Source organism: Musa acuminata, chromosome BXJ2-8 (genome assembly GCF_036884655.1).
Source record: "Musa acuminata AAA Group cultivar baxijiao chromosome BXJ2-8, Cavendish_Baxijiao_AAA, whole genome shotgun sequence".
Taxonomy (NCBI): Eukaryota; Viridiplantae; Streptophyta; class Magnoliopsida; order Zingiberales; family Musaceae; genus Musa; species Musa acuminata.
In genome coordinates this window covers 2,896,348-2,917,063 of record NC_088345.1, presented here as the reverse complement: position 1 = coordinate 2,917,063, position 20,716 = coordinate 2,896,348, and the positions used below count along the sequence as shown (strand labels likewise).

At 39.9% G+C, this 20,716-nt stretch overlaps 4 protein-coding genes and 1 non-coding gene across 9 annotated transcripts; 2 read left to right on the top strand and 3 right to left on the bottom strand.

The window, feature by feature from the left end:
• Positions 1-368: 368 nt before the first annotated feature.
• LOC103993894 (uncharacterized) lies at positions 369-4,922 on the bottom strand. The gene is made up of 3 exons (XM_009414124.3): positions 4,614-4,922; positions 2,411-2,491; positions 369-1,049 (listed from the first exon to the last, which is right to left on the bottom strand). The coding sequence occupies exons 1-3, from the start codon at positions 4,770-4,772 to the stop codon at positions 654-656; spliced, it is 636 nt and encodes a 211-aa protein (XP_009412399.2). The 5' UTR covers positions 4,773-4,922; the 3' UTR covers positions 369-653.
• A 982-nt stretch (positions 4,923-5,904) lies between these two features.
• LOC135618671 (serine/threonine-protein kinase AFC3-like) lies at positions 5,905-12,460 on the top strand. Of its 4 annotated transcripts, XM_065119771.1 has the most exons (13): positions 5,905-5,990; positions 6,079-6,165; positions 6,303-6,414; positions 7,925-7,951; positions 8,022-8,175; positions 8,254-8,302; positions 8,727-8,841; positions 8,985-9,076; positions 9,172-9,319; positions 10,261-10,325; positions 10,407-10,504; positions 11,370-11,475; positions 12,022-12,460. In XM_065119771.1, exons 2-13 carry the CDS (start codon positions 6,097-6,099, stop codon positions 12,157-12,159), a joined length of 1,173 nt encoding a protein of 390 aa, XP_064975843.1. In that variant the 5' UTR covers positions 5,905-5,990; positions 6,079-6,096; the 3' UTR covers positions 12,160-12,460. The 4 variants fall into 4 exon arrangements, with proteins under 4 accessions (XP_064975843.1, XP_064975842.1, XP_064975844.1 ...); XM_065119770.1 differs by having other exon boundaries at positions 5,924-6,165; XM_065119772.1 differs by lacking the exon at positions 7,925-7,951 and having other exon boundaries at positions 5,924-6,165.
• A 1,367-nt stretch (positions 12,461-13,827) lies between these two features.
• Positions 13,828-14,969, top strand: LOC135618672 (transcription repressor OFP14-like). The gene has a single exon (XM_065119775.1). The coding sequence runs from the start codon at positions 13,986-13,988 to the stop codon at positions 14,829-14,831; it is 846 nt and encodes a 281-aa protein (XP_064975847.1). The 5' UTR covers positions 13,828-13,985; the 3' UTR covers positions 14,832-14,969.
• A 515-nt stretch (positions 14,970-15,484) lies between these two features.
• LOC103993897 (trihelix transcription factor ENAP1) lies at positions 15,485-19,493 on the bottom strand. Of its 2 annotated transcripts, none has more exons than XM_009414132.3 (2): positions 18,103-19,493; positions 15,485-15,837 (listed from the first exon to the last, which is right to left on the bottom strand). In XM_009414132.3, the coding sequence occupies exon 1, from the start codon at positions 19,310-19,312 to the stop codon at positions 18,104-18,106; it is 1,209 nt and encodes a 402-aa protein (XP_009412407.1). In that variant the 5' UTR covers positions 19,313-19,493; the 3' UTR covers positions 15,485-15,837; position 18,103. The 2 variants fall into 2 exon arrangements, with proteins under 2 accessions (XP_009412407.1, XP_009412406.1); XM_009414131.3 differs by having other exon boundaries at positions 18,108-19,493.
• Positions 19,494-20,505: 1,012 nt separating this feature from the next.
• On the bottom strand, positions 20,506-20,579 carry TRNAR-UCG (transfer RNA arginine (anticodon UCG)). The gene has a single exon. It is a non-coding gene; the product is annotated as a tRNA-Arg (tRNA).
• Between the last annotated feature and the right edge of the window lie 137 nt (positions 20,580-20,716).

The window sequence follows — 20,716 nt, the reverse complement described above, 5'->3', positions numbered from 1 at the left end:
GAAGGCGGCAGGCGCGACGTCGACACCTAACAAGTACACGTCGCCGGTGACGTCAGGAACGGATTACCTTTACCTTTACTATCATCATCATCATGTTCCCTGTTCTCATCCCATATATTACAGTCACTAATCCTGCTCGCTCTTATATACATTGTGAGGAACTTGTCACAGATCAAACATGTTCACGATACAAACAAGAACAAACATGGGAATACAACCAAATTACCAGTATATATTAGAGAGGTCAGAATGTGCGTGGGGAAGCAGGAAATTTCTGTGGCAGATTGAATGGTCCAGGGAACCATAGACAAACTACTAGGACTATAAGACAATTACATTCGCGAAGCTCCTATTCATGTACAATGCAATTACCAGATCCAAAAACATGTATCACATATAAAACATTCATATCTAAGTCCATCCAGATCACAATAAAAAAAGAAATAGTTAGACACAGTAAAAAGTGATCGAAAGCACACAATTCATATATAGCTTCAACTTGTTGTCACATGCATTTCTTGGCATGGCATGACTGATTAGAAGAACTTTAACTAGCCTCTGTTCTTTCCTTTTTCCTCGAAAGTTGCAGAACTGAGACTTAAGGCTGCACCAGTTACAGCTCTTGAACTAAATATGCATGAGATAGGCAGTCGTCAATAAGATTCATGAGGCGGGCTATCCGTGTGAATATCCATGGATGAATCACTGAAGCTGAGGGAATTGGTCTCCCGGTGTTGATTTGCATCAGGATTCCTAGATCCTGTATTTCCAGCTGGTACCACACCATTTACATAAAATCCATCTCCCTGGGCAGCGTGATAAGGCTGAAGGCTCCTGCGCACAGGACTAGAAAGAGCATTTGAGAAAACCGAGTTTTTTGTTTGATCAGAGTGACTGCTTCGAGAGGCGAGTCCAACGGTTGGCTGCCCAAACAAAGCAGATGGAGGTTGTACACTTGAATTTGTTGCATGCATTGGTGTATGATGTTGATGTGGGAATGATGATCTTGGGGATACTAATGCATCTTCTCCAGCATAATCCATCACATTCTGTGAAAAGAAGTATCCGATAAGCAAATTTTAGAAACTATAATGTGTTTCATATATTTACTGCTAAATAAGATATAGACAATCCAGGTGAAAAAGGTATAAACGAAAAGAAAAGGTAGCCTAATGCATAATACTCCCACAGAATCTGGGGAGAGTCAATATGCAATCCTTTATGCATACACAAAAGGCTATTTCCATGACTCAAAACCCTAGTCACTTATATTACAAAGGAGCAATCCTATCATAAACCAGGGTTCACCTTCTAAAGATAAAGTGCAAACAATCAATGGGCTTAAAAGTTGAATATTTGTTGCTCGTTGGATCAACCAAACAAAATTCCAGAAACCTACATCAGTTAATGTTATAGCATGTTATAGCTAAAAAGGACCTGAACTTGAGACAGAAAAATCGATCCCAATGTACATGTTGAAGCCATGATCCAGACCAAACATGAATACTAAATATCACTACTATGAACCTTTAACCAGCATATTAATCAATGTCCCACACTGAATGGAACAATGCTCCTCAACTGCTGAACTCATAGCATTTTGAAGATTGCAACAACTTATCATGGTTTGCTTAGACAGATCATGAATCTGTAAGAGTCAACCATATTGCAATATGGTTAATTCACAAAAGCAATGGAGAACAGCGACCAATAAGCTTTTGAATCACAATAACACAAAAAGTCAACCTAATCGCAACATTTACCCATATGGTTGATTTCCATTAGTTGACTGTCATATGAGGTGAGTCTTGATGTCATGAAAGAGTTGCTCGTTTGTCATCTGCATAATCTAGGCTCAAATCATGGAAACAGTCTCTTAGCTTGTAAACATAATGTTGTGTACACTGACTCCCCCCACGCTTGTGGGAGTGCACCAGTGACCAGACAGCCCTTTACTAGTTAATTGTCATTTGACTGTGGAGAGATATTTGAATTTTAATTGACATAAACGACATTTAGAATTTCTGTTATGACAGTAAGAATTTTAAAGGTGCTTTAAACATTTTATATTAAAAATGTTTTTTAAAATTCAAACTAGCAAGTAGCAACTGATATCCATGATTGATAGTATTCAATTTAAGGCTTTTTGGATGGATGCTAATGGAAAACAAATATGTTAAGGATCTTAATATTCGGAGATAATATGGTATATAAAAATTTGTAAAGATAAATGCACTATTTTCATATTTTGAAAGCATAGATATGTAAAAGCCCTTGAAATATAAAAAGGGAACAAAAGATCATTTTCTGTAATGCTAGAATGGAAAATAAAGATTAAAAAATAGAAAAAGATGACATGAAAGATGAAAATCAATGGTACAACAAAATAAAAGAACAATCATTACAGAACCTGAATATGGGTAACTATATCAGCTACAGAAACCCTTGACCCTTCCTCATGCTTTCTCACAATCCACTGATAAAGCTTCTCCTGCATAACATATAATAAAGAAGAATATTATTAGATAAGAAATATCACATTTTGACAGTTTCAAAAGACTTCAAATAGAGACGGCAAAATCAACATCAGTAAAAAAAATCTGGAACATGGTTCCGGTGTGTATATTCAGCATCATGACTATCTTCTGACGGATTATTGGCTAGAAACTGGTGTCTAAAGATGATAGTGAATGATCCACCATCAGCAAAAAAATTATGACAGATCATAATAAGAAAGATGAATGTACACGAAAATTATTAATCAATCAATAACTCCCTTGAGTATACTCAAATTATAACTAAATAACTGAATTAAGACTAATTATTTAAGAAAAACATAATTGTGCTAAAAAAACATGATCATATTCTAGAACTTATCCAATTTCATTCCCAGCCTTATCACTTTGGCTACTTGAATCTCATCATCAAATCTGACTGATGCACCGGGATGCAACACTTGACTTGAAAACTCCATAACCTGGTGCTAAATTTTAATTCTTGGACTTCTAACAACTGAGTTAAGGAAATCTGCCAATACAACAATATGACAATTTTGCTCACCAGTGTCCTCTGTCCCCATAATTACCTTGACCTTCAGACATACTGATCAAGAGAGCATCTTTTTTAGAGTTCAAAATAGTTCATTGCAATATGTAACGTTGCAGACTTGGTTTTCTCATCACCGATTTGCAGCAACTTTTCATGACTTCTCACCATCCCAAAAAGAGTTGTTCTTCAGTCTTACCCTACTTTAGCTCTTTAATGGATCTCACTCATGATAAAATTTACCACATGTCATATCTTTTGTCAGTTTGGTTCATGGTTTTGTCAATAGCAACTGTTTCTGCTAATTAACTCAGACTTATACTAATGAGTTTACAGCAGCTATAATGGAGAACAGATACACTCTAATTTAGTTAGTATTGCTATTAATAGCTCAAACTCAGGTTTGATAGTGGGCAGTGTCATGGGTGTCATGCAGTCTGGCTGGATTGCACCTTGATAATCAACAATGTCGAGCAAGGTTATGCAACAGGTAGGCAAGAAATAGGAGCGATAAAGATGGTACTTGCTGATTTCCAACGTAACAGAGAGCACAACTGGTTATAAAAATGAAGTTATACGAGAGGGAGAGGGTTCTGTTACGATTCTGTCTTGTTAAGAGAGAAAGAATTAGAAAGTTAACAAAATCATGCAGCTAGGAACAAGAGGTCTAACTCCTACTACAGATCTTAAAAACCAAGCACCTGAACAAAATTTTGCAAAATCCTAAGCTTTAAACATCACATACCCATTTTCAGTGATTAAACAGCCAATTAATGATATCCACTTTAGTTAATTTTGAATTAGAAAGGAACCTCAACCAGATAATGGTAACTATGCTGGAATATCCAATTAAATTTTCTAATTGATCTACATCTTCAACAACCCAAAACAGGCAAGAATATATCCATGTAGCCAAACCCAAGTACATTAAAAAGAAAAAGCTGACTTGACTACCACAGAAAAAAAATCATAATCAAAGTCTGACTGGATGTATTCAAAAGGTCATGGTTAGCATCTAAACAAACATTACATATACCTCAAGACCAAAATGGTACATGTACTGCTTGAATGTTACTACTGCATTATTTTCATCTATGTTCAAAGCCCATCGATAACAATAAAACGTGCACAATAATTTTACCCCTTTCCTTCACCCTCAAAATCAAGATGGCAAATGTGCAGGCGCTACAATTTTCGGACGGATGGTCATCACCAATCATATTCACCACTAAGATTGCAACAACACATAACACAAGCTGATAATCGATATATTACAAACATACAACAAAACTGAATTGATAAGGGCTGAAAAAACTACGCTCATATGCACGGCCAAATGAAACATCTAATTTGTTCTGAACATATTGACTATGAAATCATATGCATAAAAGAAAACAATTTTTTTTTTCCACTCTAGCATGTGATTCTACCTAAACTAAATGTCGAATTCCAGAACAAAAGAAGAATCAAGAGGCATCAACCGACGAAACAATGGATAAAAGCGATAAGGGGCGAAGGGAGGGGACGCGGGACAAGGAAATCAGTGGGACGGTGAGACAGGAGCTAACCATAGCGTGGCGCTCGCCGGCTTGGAAGGAGATCTTCTGCTGGTTCATGGCCTGCGTGTAGAGCTGCGAGAGCGAGTTAGCGGCGCTGCAGAAGGTGGAGTACAGCGTCCGATCCACCTCGTCGAGCCGCATCGCCTCCGTTTTCCGCTTCCTCGCCATCGATTCCAGAGAGATCGATCGAAGATGAAACCCTAGGACGCCACAAAAGACGAGGCAAATAAGGAAAGAAGGAAACCGCTCTCCACCCTTTACCGCCTCTCTCTCCCTCTCTCCCTCTCTCTCATTATATATATCTCTCTCCCCCTCGTCTCCTTAAAACGGAATCCAAATGCCGCTTCACAGCGACCCAAACGCCAAAGAAGAATAAAACGCGAGAGAGCTCAAATCGGCATCTGCATTGGGCTTCATTCGCTCTTTCAAACAAAGCCCGGTCCACTCGCTCACTTCCCCGATCCGAGTACCGCCCTCCCTCCCCTCGCAACAGTGTTCGCTGCGTAAGGGGCAGTACTCGGAAGTATCACCAGTCTCACCAATGTTATCGTCTCCCCACCTCTTCTTCATCCCCCTCCACATCTTCTTCTGCTGCTGCAGCTATCGTGCCCTCGCTTCTCGCTTTCTAGCTGCCTCATTCATGGGAGACTTTCTACTGTAGCCTCCAACAAGACGAATACTTCCACCGATCGTTGATCGGAGTTGCAGAGCAAATGATCCTAAAGCTTTCATTCATATAAAATTACGGGCAATCAAATGATAGAGAAAAGGCTAAGGCTAACACTGTGCTTGCAACTTCTCCAATGGAACGTCTAATCAAATGCAGTTGCTCTTCAAAGACATCATAGCTCTCTGTGTGCATTACAAAAATATAAATGATATTAAAAAAAGAGCGAATTTTCGAAAAAAATTTGTATTTTTAGATATTTTCAACAATATTTTTGTTTTCAGTAATATTTCTAAAATACTATAATATAATAAAAATACTATAATAACATTGTAATATAGCATTTTTTTTAATAATATTATAATGAAAATATTTTTAAATATTGATTATTAATTCAGATTAAAGCATCTTTCGTCACCTGATTATGGAGTTAATTGGGCGTCATTTAATCGTCGGGACTGACGTTAAGAATCCGATGCGTATGACTCGGTGGTGCATATGACTCACAGGAGCCGTCGGATCTGCTGGCTAACCCATCCACGATCGAGTATAACGGTTTCCTAACGTGAACCGCGGCACACGGGACACCAAGGTTCGCGTCTATTTCTGTCGCCTCTACAGTTTCCAATGTTTGTTAAGGTATCGAGTTGGAGGGAGCCCTAAGCCGGTCCTCGCTGCCTTCTCCGTTTCGGGGAGTCACTCCATCCATCGATTTCTAGGTTTGGCGAATCGATTTGTTTTGTTGCAGAAAAAGAAGAAGGAGAAGAGATCGAAAGCCTGAGAGTCTTTGTTCGATATATTGGAAAGGTTTGGGCGTTGGATTCGATGGAGATCGTGCGAACGAGGAAGAGGCCTCGGCTCGCTTGGGACGTAGCTCCTCCCGAACGACGAGAGGTCCGCTTTGTCCGTCCTAGGGCTATGTATGGTTAAGGGATTGATTCCACAGTGGGGGCAGGTTCTCGAGGGTTAGGGTTTTCTTGTGTTGGATTCTGAATCTCCTATTGGATCTGGCTCTCCGTGGATCTGTGTAGGCCGTTCGGGATGAGGCGGCTCCGCCTAGGAGGGGCGTCTCGCCCCCGTGGAGGGAGGATGACCGAGAAGGGCATTACGTGTTCGATCTTGGAGAGAATCTCACCCCTCGCTGTAAGTGTTTCCCCCATTCTTATTGCGAAAATATATGTTCGGATTGGTGAATTCGGCAGTTTTCAAGAGGAATATATTATTTTTTGTCCCATCGAGATCAATTATCTTGTGTTGAAATATATAAATCATCTTTGATTATTTGAGTGCCGTCAACAACTCGATAAATAATGTCAACTAAACATGCTAGTCTAGTTTAGTGCCTTAAATCATTTGATCAGGCGTAAGTCTGCGTGGTTGTAGGCAATTAATACGTGTAAAGTAAATCGTGTTTTTAAGTGAAGGTAGATTTGAGCTATGGAACTGAAATAGAATACTAGAAATACAAACGTTCTATGTTTTTTGGAGCAGTCTTTGGTGATTTTACTAGTTGATTAGTGTGAAAGGTATGCACTTCTTGCTGCTTTAATGATTATGCCAAACTTTACTTATGGCATGGTTGTATTAGCCATGCAAATAGGACAAACGAGGCCTTTTTTTTGGAACACCAGTGAAGAGAGTTGACTTTGTTCGCTCAATTATTGGATACAGCCTGATACATCTAAGAACTCTTAATATTTGTGCACATTAGTAATTTGGGTACTTATGTCAAACTATTTTTATGGTATATGATTGCTTGCTATCGAGCTAGGGCATCATGGTTTGTTGTTGTCATTGTTGTTGTTTTTGCTGTTATCATTGTAATTTGGTGTGCACTTGCTCTCAAAGGAAATGATGGAAAATAAGAGATATGGCCAAAATAATTATCTGTAAACCAATAAAGTTTTTGCTCAGCTTTAACATAGCATGCTTTAGAATTGGATCATCTGTCTCTTTCTGATATATTTAGTGCCAGACATCATGTCCATGTGTTTGTGTGCAATTGACTCAATCAAGATCGTGGTTTGTGAATGTCATGTTTTGTTGACACTGATGAGAGTCTAGTTGATCGTGGTTCTTCTGGTGGTGATGCAAAGACAATATTAAAAGTAAAAAAATAGAAAAATAAGGTGGAAGTTATAGTCAAATGCTTGGTTATGAAAATTTTACTATTTACTACACTGGGATCTTTCTATATTTGTATTGTAGGTAAATAAGGGGATTGGATTTGGACTGGGTCATTCTGTCACCCAGTGTAGTAATTGGACAAGCGGTTAGGATCACTAATTGGGTTAGCATGTCAGAAAATCAAACTATGTTTGGCTTTATCTAATTTTGGTACAAATGGGTTCAGTCCATAGATGGGTCAATGTTTTGTAGATCCTTTAAAGAACAATTGCTTGGCATAATAATCTCCTTAAAAATTCATCAAACTTTCTGATTTATCATCAAGATCCCGCCCCTGAATGTTTGTTGATGCAAAAGAATTTGCTCGAATTTGCTATCTTCTTCTAATCTTTTTGCTCTAATGCCTTAACTAGTCCATAGAATATCTGCCTTTCAGAATCTGATAAGTGTTTGAATGATCCTAAAAGCCTCTTGTCTTCTTATTCTGTTTTTACTTATTCAATTCTATTTTCCTTTATCCATGCAGATAAGATACTTAGCAAGATGGGTGAAGGTAAAACTTTGTTTACTTAAGTATGTTGTGACTTTCTTTTTTTCTAGTCATCATACTTTAAAATTTGCAGGTACTTTTGGTCGTGTCTTGGAATGTTGGGATCGTGAGGCGCGTGAATACGTGGCAGTCAAAGTGGTTAGGAGCATAAGCAAGTACAGAAGTGCTGCAATGATTGAAATAGATGTCCTTAATCTTCTAGCTAAACATGATAAAGATGGATCACGGTATCTGTCAGGCCTCAGAGTTGCCTATAAATTGTACAAAATTCAAGTTTCTTACCACTTTTTTTCTGTGATTTGCAGTTGTGTACAGATTCGAAGATGGTTTGACTACCGAAATCACATATGCATCGTAAGTTAACCTTTGGTTATCATTGATCTTGTTTCTTGTGGAATTTAAAAGCATATCTGTTCAATACTGCCCACTGCTTTTGCTTTTCAGTTGTGAAACACCTGCAGATTATGTTTAGTTTGTCACGTGATGGATATTTACTAGTTTGTAAGTAGCCATATTGTTGACATTTGAGGAAAGGTTTTAGAGATGTCACATTGTTGGAAATGGTAAACTCTGGTCTGTGACTTCTTTGTGATATATTTTTCTGTTGAACATCAAAGCGCTGTATAACTTTTGGTAATCCTAAATTAGCTTCAGGAAAGTGGACTGAAAAAAGTTGAAATCTTTTTTTATAATTTTGTGGTTGCAAACACTTGGTATGTTATTATATCTGTATGGTCCTGCAAAACTAAATTTAAATGAACTTACCTTATTTTATCAGGTGTTTGAGAAGCTTGGCCCAAGCTTGTATGATTTTTTAAAGAGAAATAAATACTGCCCATTCCCTGTGGAACTTGTGCGGGAGTTTGGACGTCAGCTGTTGGAATCTGTAGCATGTGTGTTGATTATCCTTGGGTTCTTTTCGTTTATGTTATTCAAATCTTCTGTTGAACCACTCTTAAGAATCTACTTTTGCCATCTTTTCACTGTGATTCGATCGCATGATCTTTAATCTTTCTTTTCTTTTTCTTCAACATAGATATGCATGATTTACGCCTTATTCACACTGATCTGAAGCCAGAAAACATTCTTCTTGTATCTTCTGAATATGTAAAGGTTCCAAGCAACAAGGTATTTTGTATAATGCATTTTATAGGTCATGCAATATTTTGTCATTAGGTAATGTACTTGGCATTCATTTTAAATGAATTCTTGGGCTGGTACAGAAGAATGCACAAGACGAGATGTACTTCAGGTGCTTGCCAAAGTCTAGTTCTATAAAGCTGATTGATTTTGGTAGTGCTGCCTTTGAGAACCAGGATCATAGCTCAATTGTTTCAACGAGGCATTACAGGGCACCTGAAATTATTTTAGGTAAATTGGTTTATGAGTTAAGTATTGGATTCACTCTCTTGTCTGAGATGCAGGATATCCAATCGGACTAAGGTAGTAAGGATTTTGAGTTGTGGTTGTAGCTTTTTTGATACCTTTGAGACTGAAGCTGTTGCAAGCCTGTAAATGCAAGCATTTACTTGATTTTTTCCTGGACCAGGAATTTTCTTTGAAGGCAATAGTTAAATCACTTGAAGTTGTTTCTTTGCATGTTGGAAAACCTAGGTCACTCTGAATTAGTTAAAAGGCCTATTGTTTTAATGTTAATAAATCTAGAAACAATAGAATCAAAGTTAATGTAAAGGCCTATTGTTTTAAAACTTCAAGTGATTTAACTAGAAACAATATAATCAAATTTACTAATAAAGCTAATAAAGTTAATAACTTTATTAACTAATAAAGCTCGTTCCTTGCATGTAATGTGTTTTGCATAATTTTTAACAGAACACTTTACTAGAACCAATAAAGCAATTGTACCACAGTAAAATTTTAAAATTTGATGTGATAAGTTGTTAACTTTATTAGCTTTACTATTATTTTTTGATTAATTCTTTCTAGTTAAATCACTTGAAGTTTTAATGTACTGCTTTAGTAAAGTGTTTTGCTTGATTTTTTTAAGTAGGCCAAAGGTTCATCATCTTTATTAGTAATATACTTCTCTTGTTTGATATGAGTTTCATTATAATAAAATTTCTCGGCATATGGCTCACTGTATGCCTCCACTTTCCTTTTATGTTATAGAAATTGCTTCAGATATAATACCTTGTGCTTGAAGTTCAATTGTAAGTCCAGATGTATATCTCTGACTTAGTGCATTCACGCCATTTTTATGTTTGGAACATCTCATATTAAAATATTGATTTGAAATTCTGAATATGTTTGGAACATCTCATATTAAAATATTGATTTGAAATTCTGAATAGGTTTAGGGTGGAATTATCCCTGTGATGTATGGAGCGTTGGATGCATACTTGTTGAGCTTTGTTCGGTCAGTCTGTAACCTCTGACGATTTTCAAAGTACCGTTTTCGACAACCCTAGTTTGGGGATTAACTTATAGCTTGTTTCAGGGAGAAGCGTTGTTTCAGACACATGAAAATTTGGAGCATTTAGCCATGATGGAGAGAGTTTTGGGACCATTACCAGAACGCATGATAAGAAAAGCCAGGTAGTGTTTTAAATGTGCTAAGTGTAATACGTCATGCTGAAGTTTTATGCAGCCACCAGAAGGGAGTTTTGGAGTTTTGATTTGTGACCAATGTGCACTTACATTGCTTGGACTAGAGTACTTTACATTTACAAAGTCATCATTCTAGCTTCCATTTATAATTTTTTTGGCAGGAATATCTATTTCATAAATTCAAGCATCTTATATTATTTGCACATACATTCTCGAAAATGTGCGGTGAAATTGATAATTAGTATCTCATGCATTATGATTTGCTACATTTGTTTTGACTTTTTTATACAAATTCATATATCTTGGTTGTTTAAAGGGTTTTTTTTTTCATATGCTAATCTTGGACTTCTTGTTGCTGTATTCATAACTTCTGCAACTGCATCAATTCTTAAAGGATGAGGTTTTGTCACTATAGTTACTGCATCATGTCAAAGCCCTGAGATATAAGACAATATGTCAAGTTAACTTCATGGTACTTTTCCTTCTTTGGGAGATTTTTAGGGTAGAACAATTTCTAGTAGTAGTGCAGAGGCAAAAGTTCTTTACTAATCATAAATGAACAATGAATGCCTTCATGATATGATAGCTAGAAATCAATGCCAAGATCTTTGTGGCTGTATCACAGTTCATATAAGCAGTGAGTTGTAAGTTATATAGCATCATTTCTGAATTAAAAATCATCTGGTTGTAATATTCATCCAAAACTTACCAAATATGTTTTTTCTTCACTGTCTGTTTCCAGGTTCGCTGATGTTTGAATTGTTTGAAATGCAGTATGCTTGTCTTCTATGCTGTTTCATTTACTTTATTTCTTATTATTTTGGTTCATGCTCCTTGTTCCTGATGCATGCAGTTCCTCGGCTTCAAAATACTTCAGGCGAGGTTCACGGTTAAATTGGCCTGAAGGTGCTGTTTCCAGAGAGAGCATTAGGGCTGTGAGAAAGCTTGACCGGCTTAAGGTTGAATTGATATGTTTTTTATGATTGGCATGCTAACTTGATGTCTGAAGGTCTATACAATTTGCATACACACTAATAAGATGATTGATCAATATGAGGTAGCTAGTGAATCACATTGTGATCATAGATTAATCATGGAAGTTTTGTTTCCTTTCACAGATAAGAGGTTTTTGAAGGTTCAATACGAAATTTAAATTGGCATAGATACTTTAATATGGAAAAAATGTTTTATTAGGCGATATTAACATCAAAGACCAAATAGAATTATCCTTTAGTGAGTTATTTAGTGCTGAACAATTTTTTCATAACCCTATTCAGTGAGTTATTTATGACTGTAAGTTATATAAATACCACCGGAACAGAGGAATCAATTTTTGTGGACTATATCCATTCTGCCGGTTTAGTTATTCATGGAGTGTGTTTACATTTATTGTTTTGCTCAACGGGGTTGGATGTCAATGAAGCAAAATACATTAAAACATTATTTAGCTGTACAGCAGTGGATTGGTTCACTGGTCGGTGGTGACATCTCTTGCTCTTTTTCAGGATATGATCTCTAGTCATGTGGATTATTCCAGAGCTTCGTTAAATGATTTGTTGTATGGGCTTTTGAAATTTGAACCATCGGAGCGATTAACGGCTCGTGAAGCCCTCAACCATCCATTCTTTGAAAACCCTACGTGAGCAATAGTTGGAAGGGTGAGAGAAGGCTAGTAATTTGATGATCCGTGATTGGTTTTACTGGCTTCCAAGAAGAAATCCAATCCGAAACTGCAAAACCTCCAGCAACATCTGTATCATATCTTATCTTTAAGCTCATTTTCCTGCCACTGTAATGCCAATTGATGCCTTGTTGATGGTATCTTTTGTAATTGATGCCTTCTATGGTTTGATTGGCTTGTGCCAAATAGACTGTAGATTAATCTACAGTCTGTTGTGGTAGGTTCATGTTCAAGCTATGCTATTGGCCCCCTTTTCCCCTTCATCGTTTGCTGTGGCATGATTCTTCTGCTGAAACAGATGCGCATAGTTTGAAGTTTTGTATTTAGTCAATATTTTAGGTCAGATGGGCATTGACTTTGACCAATATTATGTAGTTACCAAAATTGCTTACGGCTGTCTGCTTTTCTTCTGATGTGCTATTAGGTCCAGTTCATCGGCCTCTGAAGCTGTCATCCTCATGCTAAGAGTAAGTAGTGTGTATGGTTTAAATTAGGGTTCATTGGAACATTACAAATATTGTCATACTGGGATGGTTATCATGTACTTAATCATTAACTGTAACAATCTGTTGTAATGATCCTTGAATGTTAGAAACAGTGGTCTTTGTTCAGTTTCATTACTATTTACCCACTAGTCAAAACTTCCCAGGTGTGTCTGTGAATACAGTTGAAGTTTATCCATTTCTTCTTCCAGAGTTGATATCTTTACTTTTGTCACCTCATACTGTTGTTTCACAGGTCGCCAATTGCAAACAATTGCAATTGCATCACTCATCTAAGTTTGCGAACAGCTCGACCCGGAAATTACGATTGACGCGTGTAGATGTTGAACCAACCACAACAAAGATATCGTTCTACGTGTTCCTTGATGAGCCAAGCCAGACACAAGTCATCCTAAAATAGTACGGTAAGAATCCGATCTAACCTTTGTCTTTGCATGAAACTTTTAAGATTGCATGAAATATAAATTGTCAGCCAATCTCCATCACTATCCAATCAAATATAGAATGATCTAACATTCAAGATCACCAGGAGATTCGATCTAATAACTCTTTTGGCTATCTAGTCTTATTTTAGAACATAAATCTCGATAGGCTTGCCGAAACCAACGTGACATGTTGCTCTGTCTTCGTCATAGGATTGTTTGTGATGGAATGTAAAGACCTTTCTTTTGATTCGGCCACTCGTATCTTAACAAAAATTAGGACATTCTTTTTGATGTGTGATTCCACTAGTGGAAACAGCCATTAATAGACTTTATTGATGAAATGGACCTGTCTCCCTTACATGACTTGCCTGTGAAGCATTCTATCAAGACCTCAGAAGAGCCAAGCCGTGCCAACCCTAATCAATGGCAGGCAATTCTACATTTGAGAGCATGGTAGGCACAATTCGTGGAAGGTGTGGAGTTTGAGTCAAAGATGTAACATTACGAGCCTTGCCAATGTAAGAAGAACTCCACCCTTTTCTGCTACTTTTCTAACAACACCAGACAAACACCTTCACGAGCATATCTAATAACCCCCTCTCGCCCTCCCTATGTATGTATGTTTAATCTATCCGATTTAATTTAATTATTAATTAATTAATTAATTAATTAATTAATTTCTAACTGCCGCAGGCTCAGCACCTTTAAAGCGTGTCTTCGTTGTAGCCTCCACCAGCTTTTCCCTGCTACCTTTGCATCTGCCTCGCGTCCTCTACATATCCTCTACCAGTGCTCCCCCTCTCTGCCTCCCTCACCTCTCTGAAGAAGACGAAGAAGAAGAAGAAGAAGAAGAAAGAGAGATGGGAAAGAAAGGCCTTCGGAAATCTATCCGAGTTTGTCTCTCCAAGCTCAAGAAAGTACCGTCTCATCTACACATACCCAATTCCCCGCATCCGGCCGCCGCCACTGCCGCCACCAGTTGGCTGTTATCGGCGTGCAAGTATCCCAAGACCCCTTCTTTCGCCGTCGACCGCGGACGCGCCGACGACGACGGACACGACCCTGCCGCCACGCTCTCCGACGTCGACCGCTTCCTCTGCGAGAACTTCCGCTCCCTCTACTTGCGCGAGGACGAACCCGCCAACCTCTCCGAAGCGACCCCCCGGGGGGACGAAGACGAGCGCCCGCCACCCGCAGCGTTCTGCTCGTCCGAGCGCTTCTTCGTGTCCTCCGGCGCGTCCAACTCTCTCCACCGTGGGGCCCGGCGGAACAACGCCTCGTCTTCGTGGTCGTCACCGTCACCGTCGCCGTCGCCGTCGAGGTCTTCTCGGACGAACGAGGCTGGGGCGGAGGCACGAGGCGACGGGGTCGCGGTGGTGACGTTCTCCAAGGACCCCTACGACGACTTCCGGCGGTCCATGCAGGGCATGGTGGACGCGCGGCACGTGGAGCCGAACCAGCCTCTGGACTGGGACTTCATGAAGGAGCTCCTCTTCTGCTACCTTGAGCTCAACGACCGGAGCGTCCATAAGCACATCTTGAGGGCCTTCACCGATCTCACCGTCAGCTTCCGCCGCCGGGCTGCGGCAGAAAGGCGGAGAGCACCGGCTGGTAACAAGGGGAGGAGGAGGAGGAGTCGGAGATCAGCCCAGAAGGCCGGAGACGTAAGAGATGCGGCGCCGCGACATCTTCTGGTAACCGACTGACGTGTATTGAATTTGGCAGATGCAGTGGGGAGGGTGGCTCCACCATATGCGGAGCCGCAGAAGAAGAAGAAGATGCCATGATTTACGGCGGTCCAAGCGGTGTCTGTGTAACGCCTATCTACTGTACGCCTTTGGTAGTCTCAACCGTCAACCAATGAAACTGATCACAAGGCATTTAATCTTGCTTTGATGGAAGAAATCTGAGGAGGCTGCTGGGAATCCTAAGCTTGTTCTTGTTCTCCCAATAATGTGAATGTTGCACCCTCATCAGAAATAACATGGATTGAAAACTCAGATCTGTTCATGATATCATCAATCTCATATATATATATATATATATATATATATATATATATATATATATAGCATTTAATAAGTAAATATTGTCTTTAGATGTCATAAATGTAATACAACTTTTTATTATATTAGAAAGCTGAAATGTCTAATAAATAGTGACACGTTTAATCCAGATTAACAAAAATAACAACATCAGAAGATTATAGTATTTGACTACTGCTGGAGAACAAAACCAAGTCAACAGTTGATGTGCTGAGGAGACGCGCTAATCACATGGCCCACATAAAGCAGTCACAGATATCTATCTTTGCCAGATTGAATTAACTATCACCAACAAACCCAGACAAAAGACGGCATGAACAACTTGACGGGAGCAATCATGCAAACGTAGAGTTCTACACACGCATTGCTGTGGAACCCTATAATTCAGGTTTCTATGCAACAGATGAGAGGGAGATGGAGAGACTTGCGCAACCCCAACCCCGTCCACATGAAATCTCAAAGTTATACCTAAAAAGGAGGAGCACTTGAATCTGTGTGGTACAGAATCACATTATTTGCAAAGGGAAAATTTACTACTTCCAATCCTAACGCAGTACATCACTTCTAATTAGGTACACATAAAACAATAAAGCAGCCAATGGATGCTCCGCAATCACTTTCCATGTCTCATACAAAGGCAGTCAGGTAGATTGAAGCAGAGATGATCCTACAGTACAAGAAAACAAAGCGTCAGAAGCCTGGAACAAGTTGTGCAGAGTAATAGCTGATATAGAACCAACATTGTCAACCAAAAGAAATGCCTTTGTTCATCAAAACACTTTCCTAGGTGAGTGATAGCGAGCTCCATAAGCGTTCTCAAGTGAGGCTTGAGAAAATGTGTCATAACTAGAAGATCGTAATAACATTTTCAATAACCATATTCATGAGATTTCATCATTTCAACCTAATCAGGCTTGGAAACAGAAGCCATCTCTTTGATTACATCAATAAAATGAGGAGACTCTCAACAGTGTGCCGTCACCAATGGTGATGTCAAAACACTTCACAGTATTCAATACCCATGAAGGGAAAGTGACCGAAGTGAAGTGGCACCTAAATATAATTACTTGGTTGGAAATTGTAGCATAAGGTTCACTTAATCGGTGAACCAGGGAAACACAATTAAGGAGATCAATATGTCTTCTGTGTATATACTATGAAAATAACACACGGGAACTCATGCTCCTAGCTCATGTGCCCTGTCAAACATTGATCAATCTGCAGATGTTGGCCATTAATTACAAACCTTGTGATCCATTTGAGGAAACTAATGCCACATTGTCATCGACTTAAAATGAGCATCTTCATATCTGCATGGAAACCCATTATATGTTCTATTTTCAGGCTGTAGATGCCATATGCAAACTACAACCACATATCACAAGTTCACATCAGCTTTTCAGTCCACTATAGTACATCGGTTCAAAGCCAAAGTCTTCAAATTTTGGACGTCTGACACTCAAGTCTGATCACAATCCGTCAGTTTCATCATATACAAATTCTACAAGGAACGATGATCTTACTCACTATGACATTGACAGCATTCAAACTTTCTCCCTGATTAAATAAATGATACATATGGTGTCCTATGGCAGAGCCCCAAGCAATTTCTGGTGCAATATCAAGAAAATAAATTCACAATCATTGCTAGAAACTTAATAAAGCTTCCTATAGTTCCAGATGAGACTATGTAGGCTATCTAGGTTGCCTTCATAGATCAAAAGTTCTTCCAAGTTCCAAAGACAACAATAACAATGTTCCAGTTATTTGGCATTAACTATATGTGTTTTCCAACAAACAGATCCAGCTTAGGGCAATATCATCAGTCAAAGTGGGAGTGACATAGCCCTCTAATAAAGTCCTTATAGATCCATACTTCTAAGATCTTATAAAGGCTTATGTTGGTTGTCAATTGCCTAATACAAGTCTCCTCCATTTTCAAAGTATGTGACCAACAATAAAAAAATTAACAATAAGAACATACAAGCGATAATTTAGGACATGATCAAACATACTAGTTAGTTGAATTCATTGAAACATAATTAGCATGGACCAATTCCGATGCCTCAGAAAGTTCCCAAGTCCTCTATCTTGATATAGTATAGGAGCCACTGACCAAATAGTATGAATATGCATAAGGAATTCTTCAGAGGTCAAGATCAAGTTCAAAAAGTCCAATGCAGCTCAAGAACTTCTACAGACCAGCATTTCTGCAGAGAGTCAAACACTCTTGCTCATTTCTAGGGCAAAAATCATCTATGTCCACTTGGGACTCATATCCATTTGGAATATAACTTGCATTCTTTCACTGACAAACAAAAATGGAAACTGAACAACTTAAAGACCCAGATCCAGAAATATCAAATCTATAATATAAAAGTATTTCACTGACAGATAAATTCACCAACAACATCCCGAAAGCTTTCCAAAAATGACATACGCTTAAAAAATGCTACTACGTGTCTCTCTTAATGCTGCCACCGACAACACTAAACCTAAATTGATTAACAGCATAACATAGACGACAACCTGATAACAGTAATGAACGTATGAAACTTCAATGTATCATCTTCAAAACAACAATTTTCCTTATCATGTTTGTGCTAAATGCATTCTTTGAAACTTCATAGATATTTGATGTCCCAGATCAAATGGAAGTTCACTATAATTTTCCTTTCAGTTAGGAGTGTAGATTAAAAGGCATGTAAGCACTGACATAAACTAAGATGTTAGAAACCGATACCTAAGTAAGCCCAAACAGTAGCAAAAATTCAAGGCAACTTGTATGTCACTCAATATTTCAGATATGCAGCACAAATGGCTTCATTCAATCATTTTATTATATAGACGATAAGAAAATGCTAAACTAAACAATCCAACATCAAAAAAACCAACCAAGAAAGGAAACTAATTCCACATTAGTGATGCTTACCCTACCCGCTCAAGTTCTCAGCAGAACCACCGTCATCACCATCGTTGTTGTCCTCATCCCTATCTTCCAAGTCTTCATCATCATCTTCCTCCACTTGCTCCTCTCTCAATTTTGCAATCTCCTCTTGCACCCTTTCCAAAATCTGCCTTTTCTGCACCTCCAAATCCCTTTGGAACTCCTTCCTCATCCTTTCTAACTCTGCCATCTGCTGTCTCTTATGGTTCTCCATCTTCTCATAAACCTCTCCAAACTTCTGAATTGACTCCGCAAGCATCTTAAAAGAAGAGTCTGAGCAAATGTTCTCCCTCTGTGGTGGAAGCCCATCAGAGTCATTCTCCTCATCACCATCATCCTCGGTTCCGCTGTCTCCCGGACTGTCCTTCATCTCATTATTCCCACTGTAACCATTCCTGTAAACGCTGGAACTAGCAAAGACATACTCTCCCGCATCAACACCGCAGGGCAACCTCGGCGGTGGTGGTGGCGGTGGCTGCTGCCGTGCTGTCAGCGGTGGTGGGGATGGCGATGACATCAAGGCATCCATCTTCTTGAAAAAAACCCACTTGCTTCCAGCATTCCCGTGCGCCATGATGCTCGCCTTCTCTTTCTTGTACTTCTTCTTCAGGGTATCGACCCGGTTGCGGCACTGAGCGTCGGATCGAACCACCTTGGAAGCCTGCGACACCTTCTTGGCGACCTCATTCCACTCGTCCGATCGGAGACTCTTCCTTCCATTCTGGAGGTAGCGATCGCCCCAAGCATCCAGGAGCACAAAGGTCGAGTCTTCCGACCAATCCGGCGGGGAGGTCCGGGCGAGAGGCTTGGGGGGCGCCGCGGCACGCAGGCGCGGGGCGAATTCGAACCCCAGGGCGAGTTTGTCGATCCTTCTCCGCTTCCCACGGCTCTCCGACGAGGAGTCATCGTCATCGTCATCGTCGCCGTAGTTCCGGGTGCGGCGATGGCCGTCGCCATCGTCGTCCTCATCGTCATCTACGGGCTGATCCATGTAGTTCTGCTCCTCCTCCTCGGCCTCCTCTTCTTCGTCGTCGTCGGTGGCGTCGTCATAACCACGGCCAAAGTGGGGAGGGGGAGGGGGGTTACGGAAGCGTGTCTTGGGGCGAGGAGCGGAGGAAGAAGAGGGGAAATAGTGGCGAGGCTTCGGGGGGTGGAGATTGGGTGGGTACCGGGCGTCGTCCTCGGAATCATCCATCGAAGGAGGTAAAAGGAGCAAGGAAGAAGAAGAATTAGGAACCCTAGGCGTTCAATCGAGAGAAGCTTGTCGCCCTTTTCAGGAACCCTAATTTCTTTGGTTGAATCGGGAAGGGGCGGATGAAATCGGTGGGTGGCAGGCCGGGTGGACGTGGACCGCTCGGGGGTTCTTCACGAGGAGGCGACGCGGGATGCGACACCCACTCGCCCACGGGAACTCGCCACGGTCGAGTTCCGGGTCGGGTCGCGTTCAGATCGGGTTCCGGATCCTGTTAACTGCTAAAGAAACGCGAACCTTTTGGCTTCCCGATGTACAAGTCTATTACACGTGATGTCGTCGGGTTCGGATCGGGTTCCGGATCCTATTAAGTAATGCCAACCTTTTTCTCCTAGATGTAGAAGTCTATTACATGTGATGTCGTCGGGTTCGTATCGGGTTGCGGATCCTGTTAAGTAACGCCAACCTTTCTTCGCTCGATGTACAAGTCTATTACACATGATGCGGATCGGGTTCGGATTGGATTCCAAATCCTGTTAAGTAACATTAACCTTTTTCCTCCTCGATGTACAAGTCTATTTACACGTGACGCGGTTTGCATTACATTCTGTTAGATGGATGGCGGGGATGGCCTTTTTTTTGGCAAGCCATTGAGGGCGAATTTTTTAAGAAAAAAAAATCTCTAAATTTTAGATTTTTTTAAATAGCATCTTAAATTTAAAATTTTCTTATAGAGTATTTTCTTTTAAATAATCATTCTGCTCCCTGTGTTTTTCTGTACGAGACGATACTGCATAACACCTCTACGGTTAGTGACAACCATCGCTACCCTATATTGCTCAACACCTTCGTAGCTAATGATAACGATGAGGGTCAAGGGTTCAACGGAGTTTGTACGAGGATCGTGCAACCTCCTCGCGCCCCTTCCTTGTTTGTGCGATCTCCTCGTGCCTCCCTATGGGCAAGGAAAGAGAAGATGGCTCACCCTCACGATAAAATAAGATAATAACACGGGAGACAAAGGCGATTTGTCGACAGAGACGATTAACGTTAAGAATTTTTTTTTTTTTTTTTAAATGATAAGAGTAAAATCATCTTTTCACACGGTTAATGCACTGAAAATTCTGAAACTTAAAATTAGCTTTTTACGAAAATTTGTTCAAATAATATTGTATACATTTGGATAAAAAATAATCCGACCACAGTGGGAGTCGAACCCACGACCTTTTGATCCGAAGTCAAACGCGCTAATCCACTGCGCTATGCAGTCCTGTTTCCACCATAAACATAACATCACTGATGCCAACCTGCAGTAATCTGCCACGTTGAATCATCTTTCACATAACCAAATGGGGAAAGAGTTGCATCGATTTAAGGACGACTCCGAACTGAGACAACTATGAACAC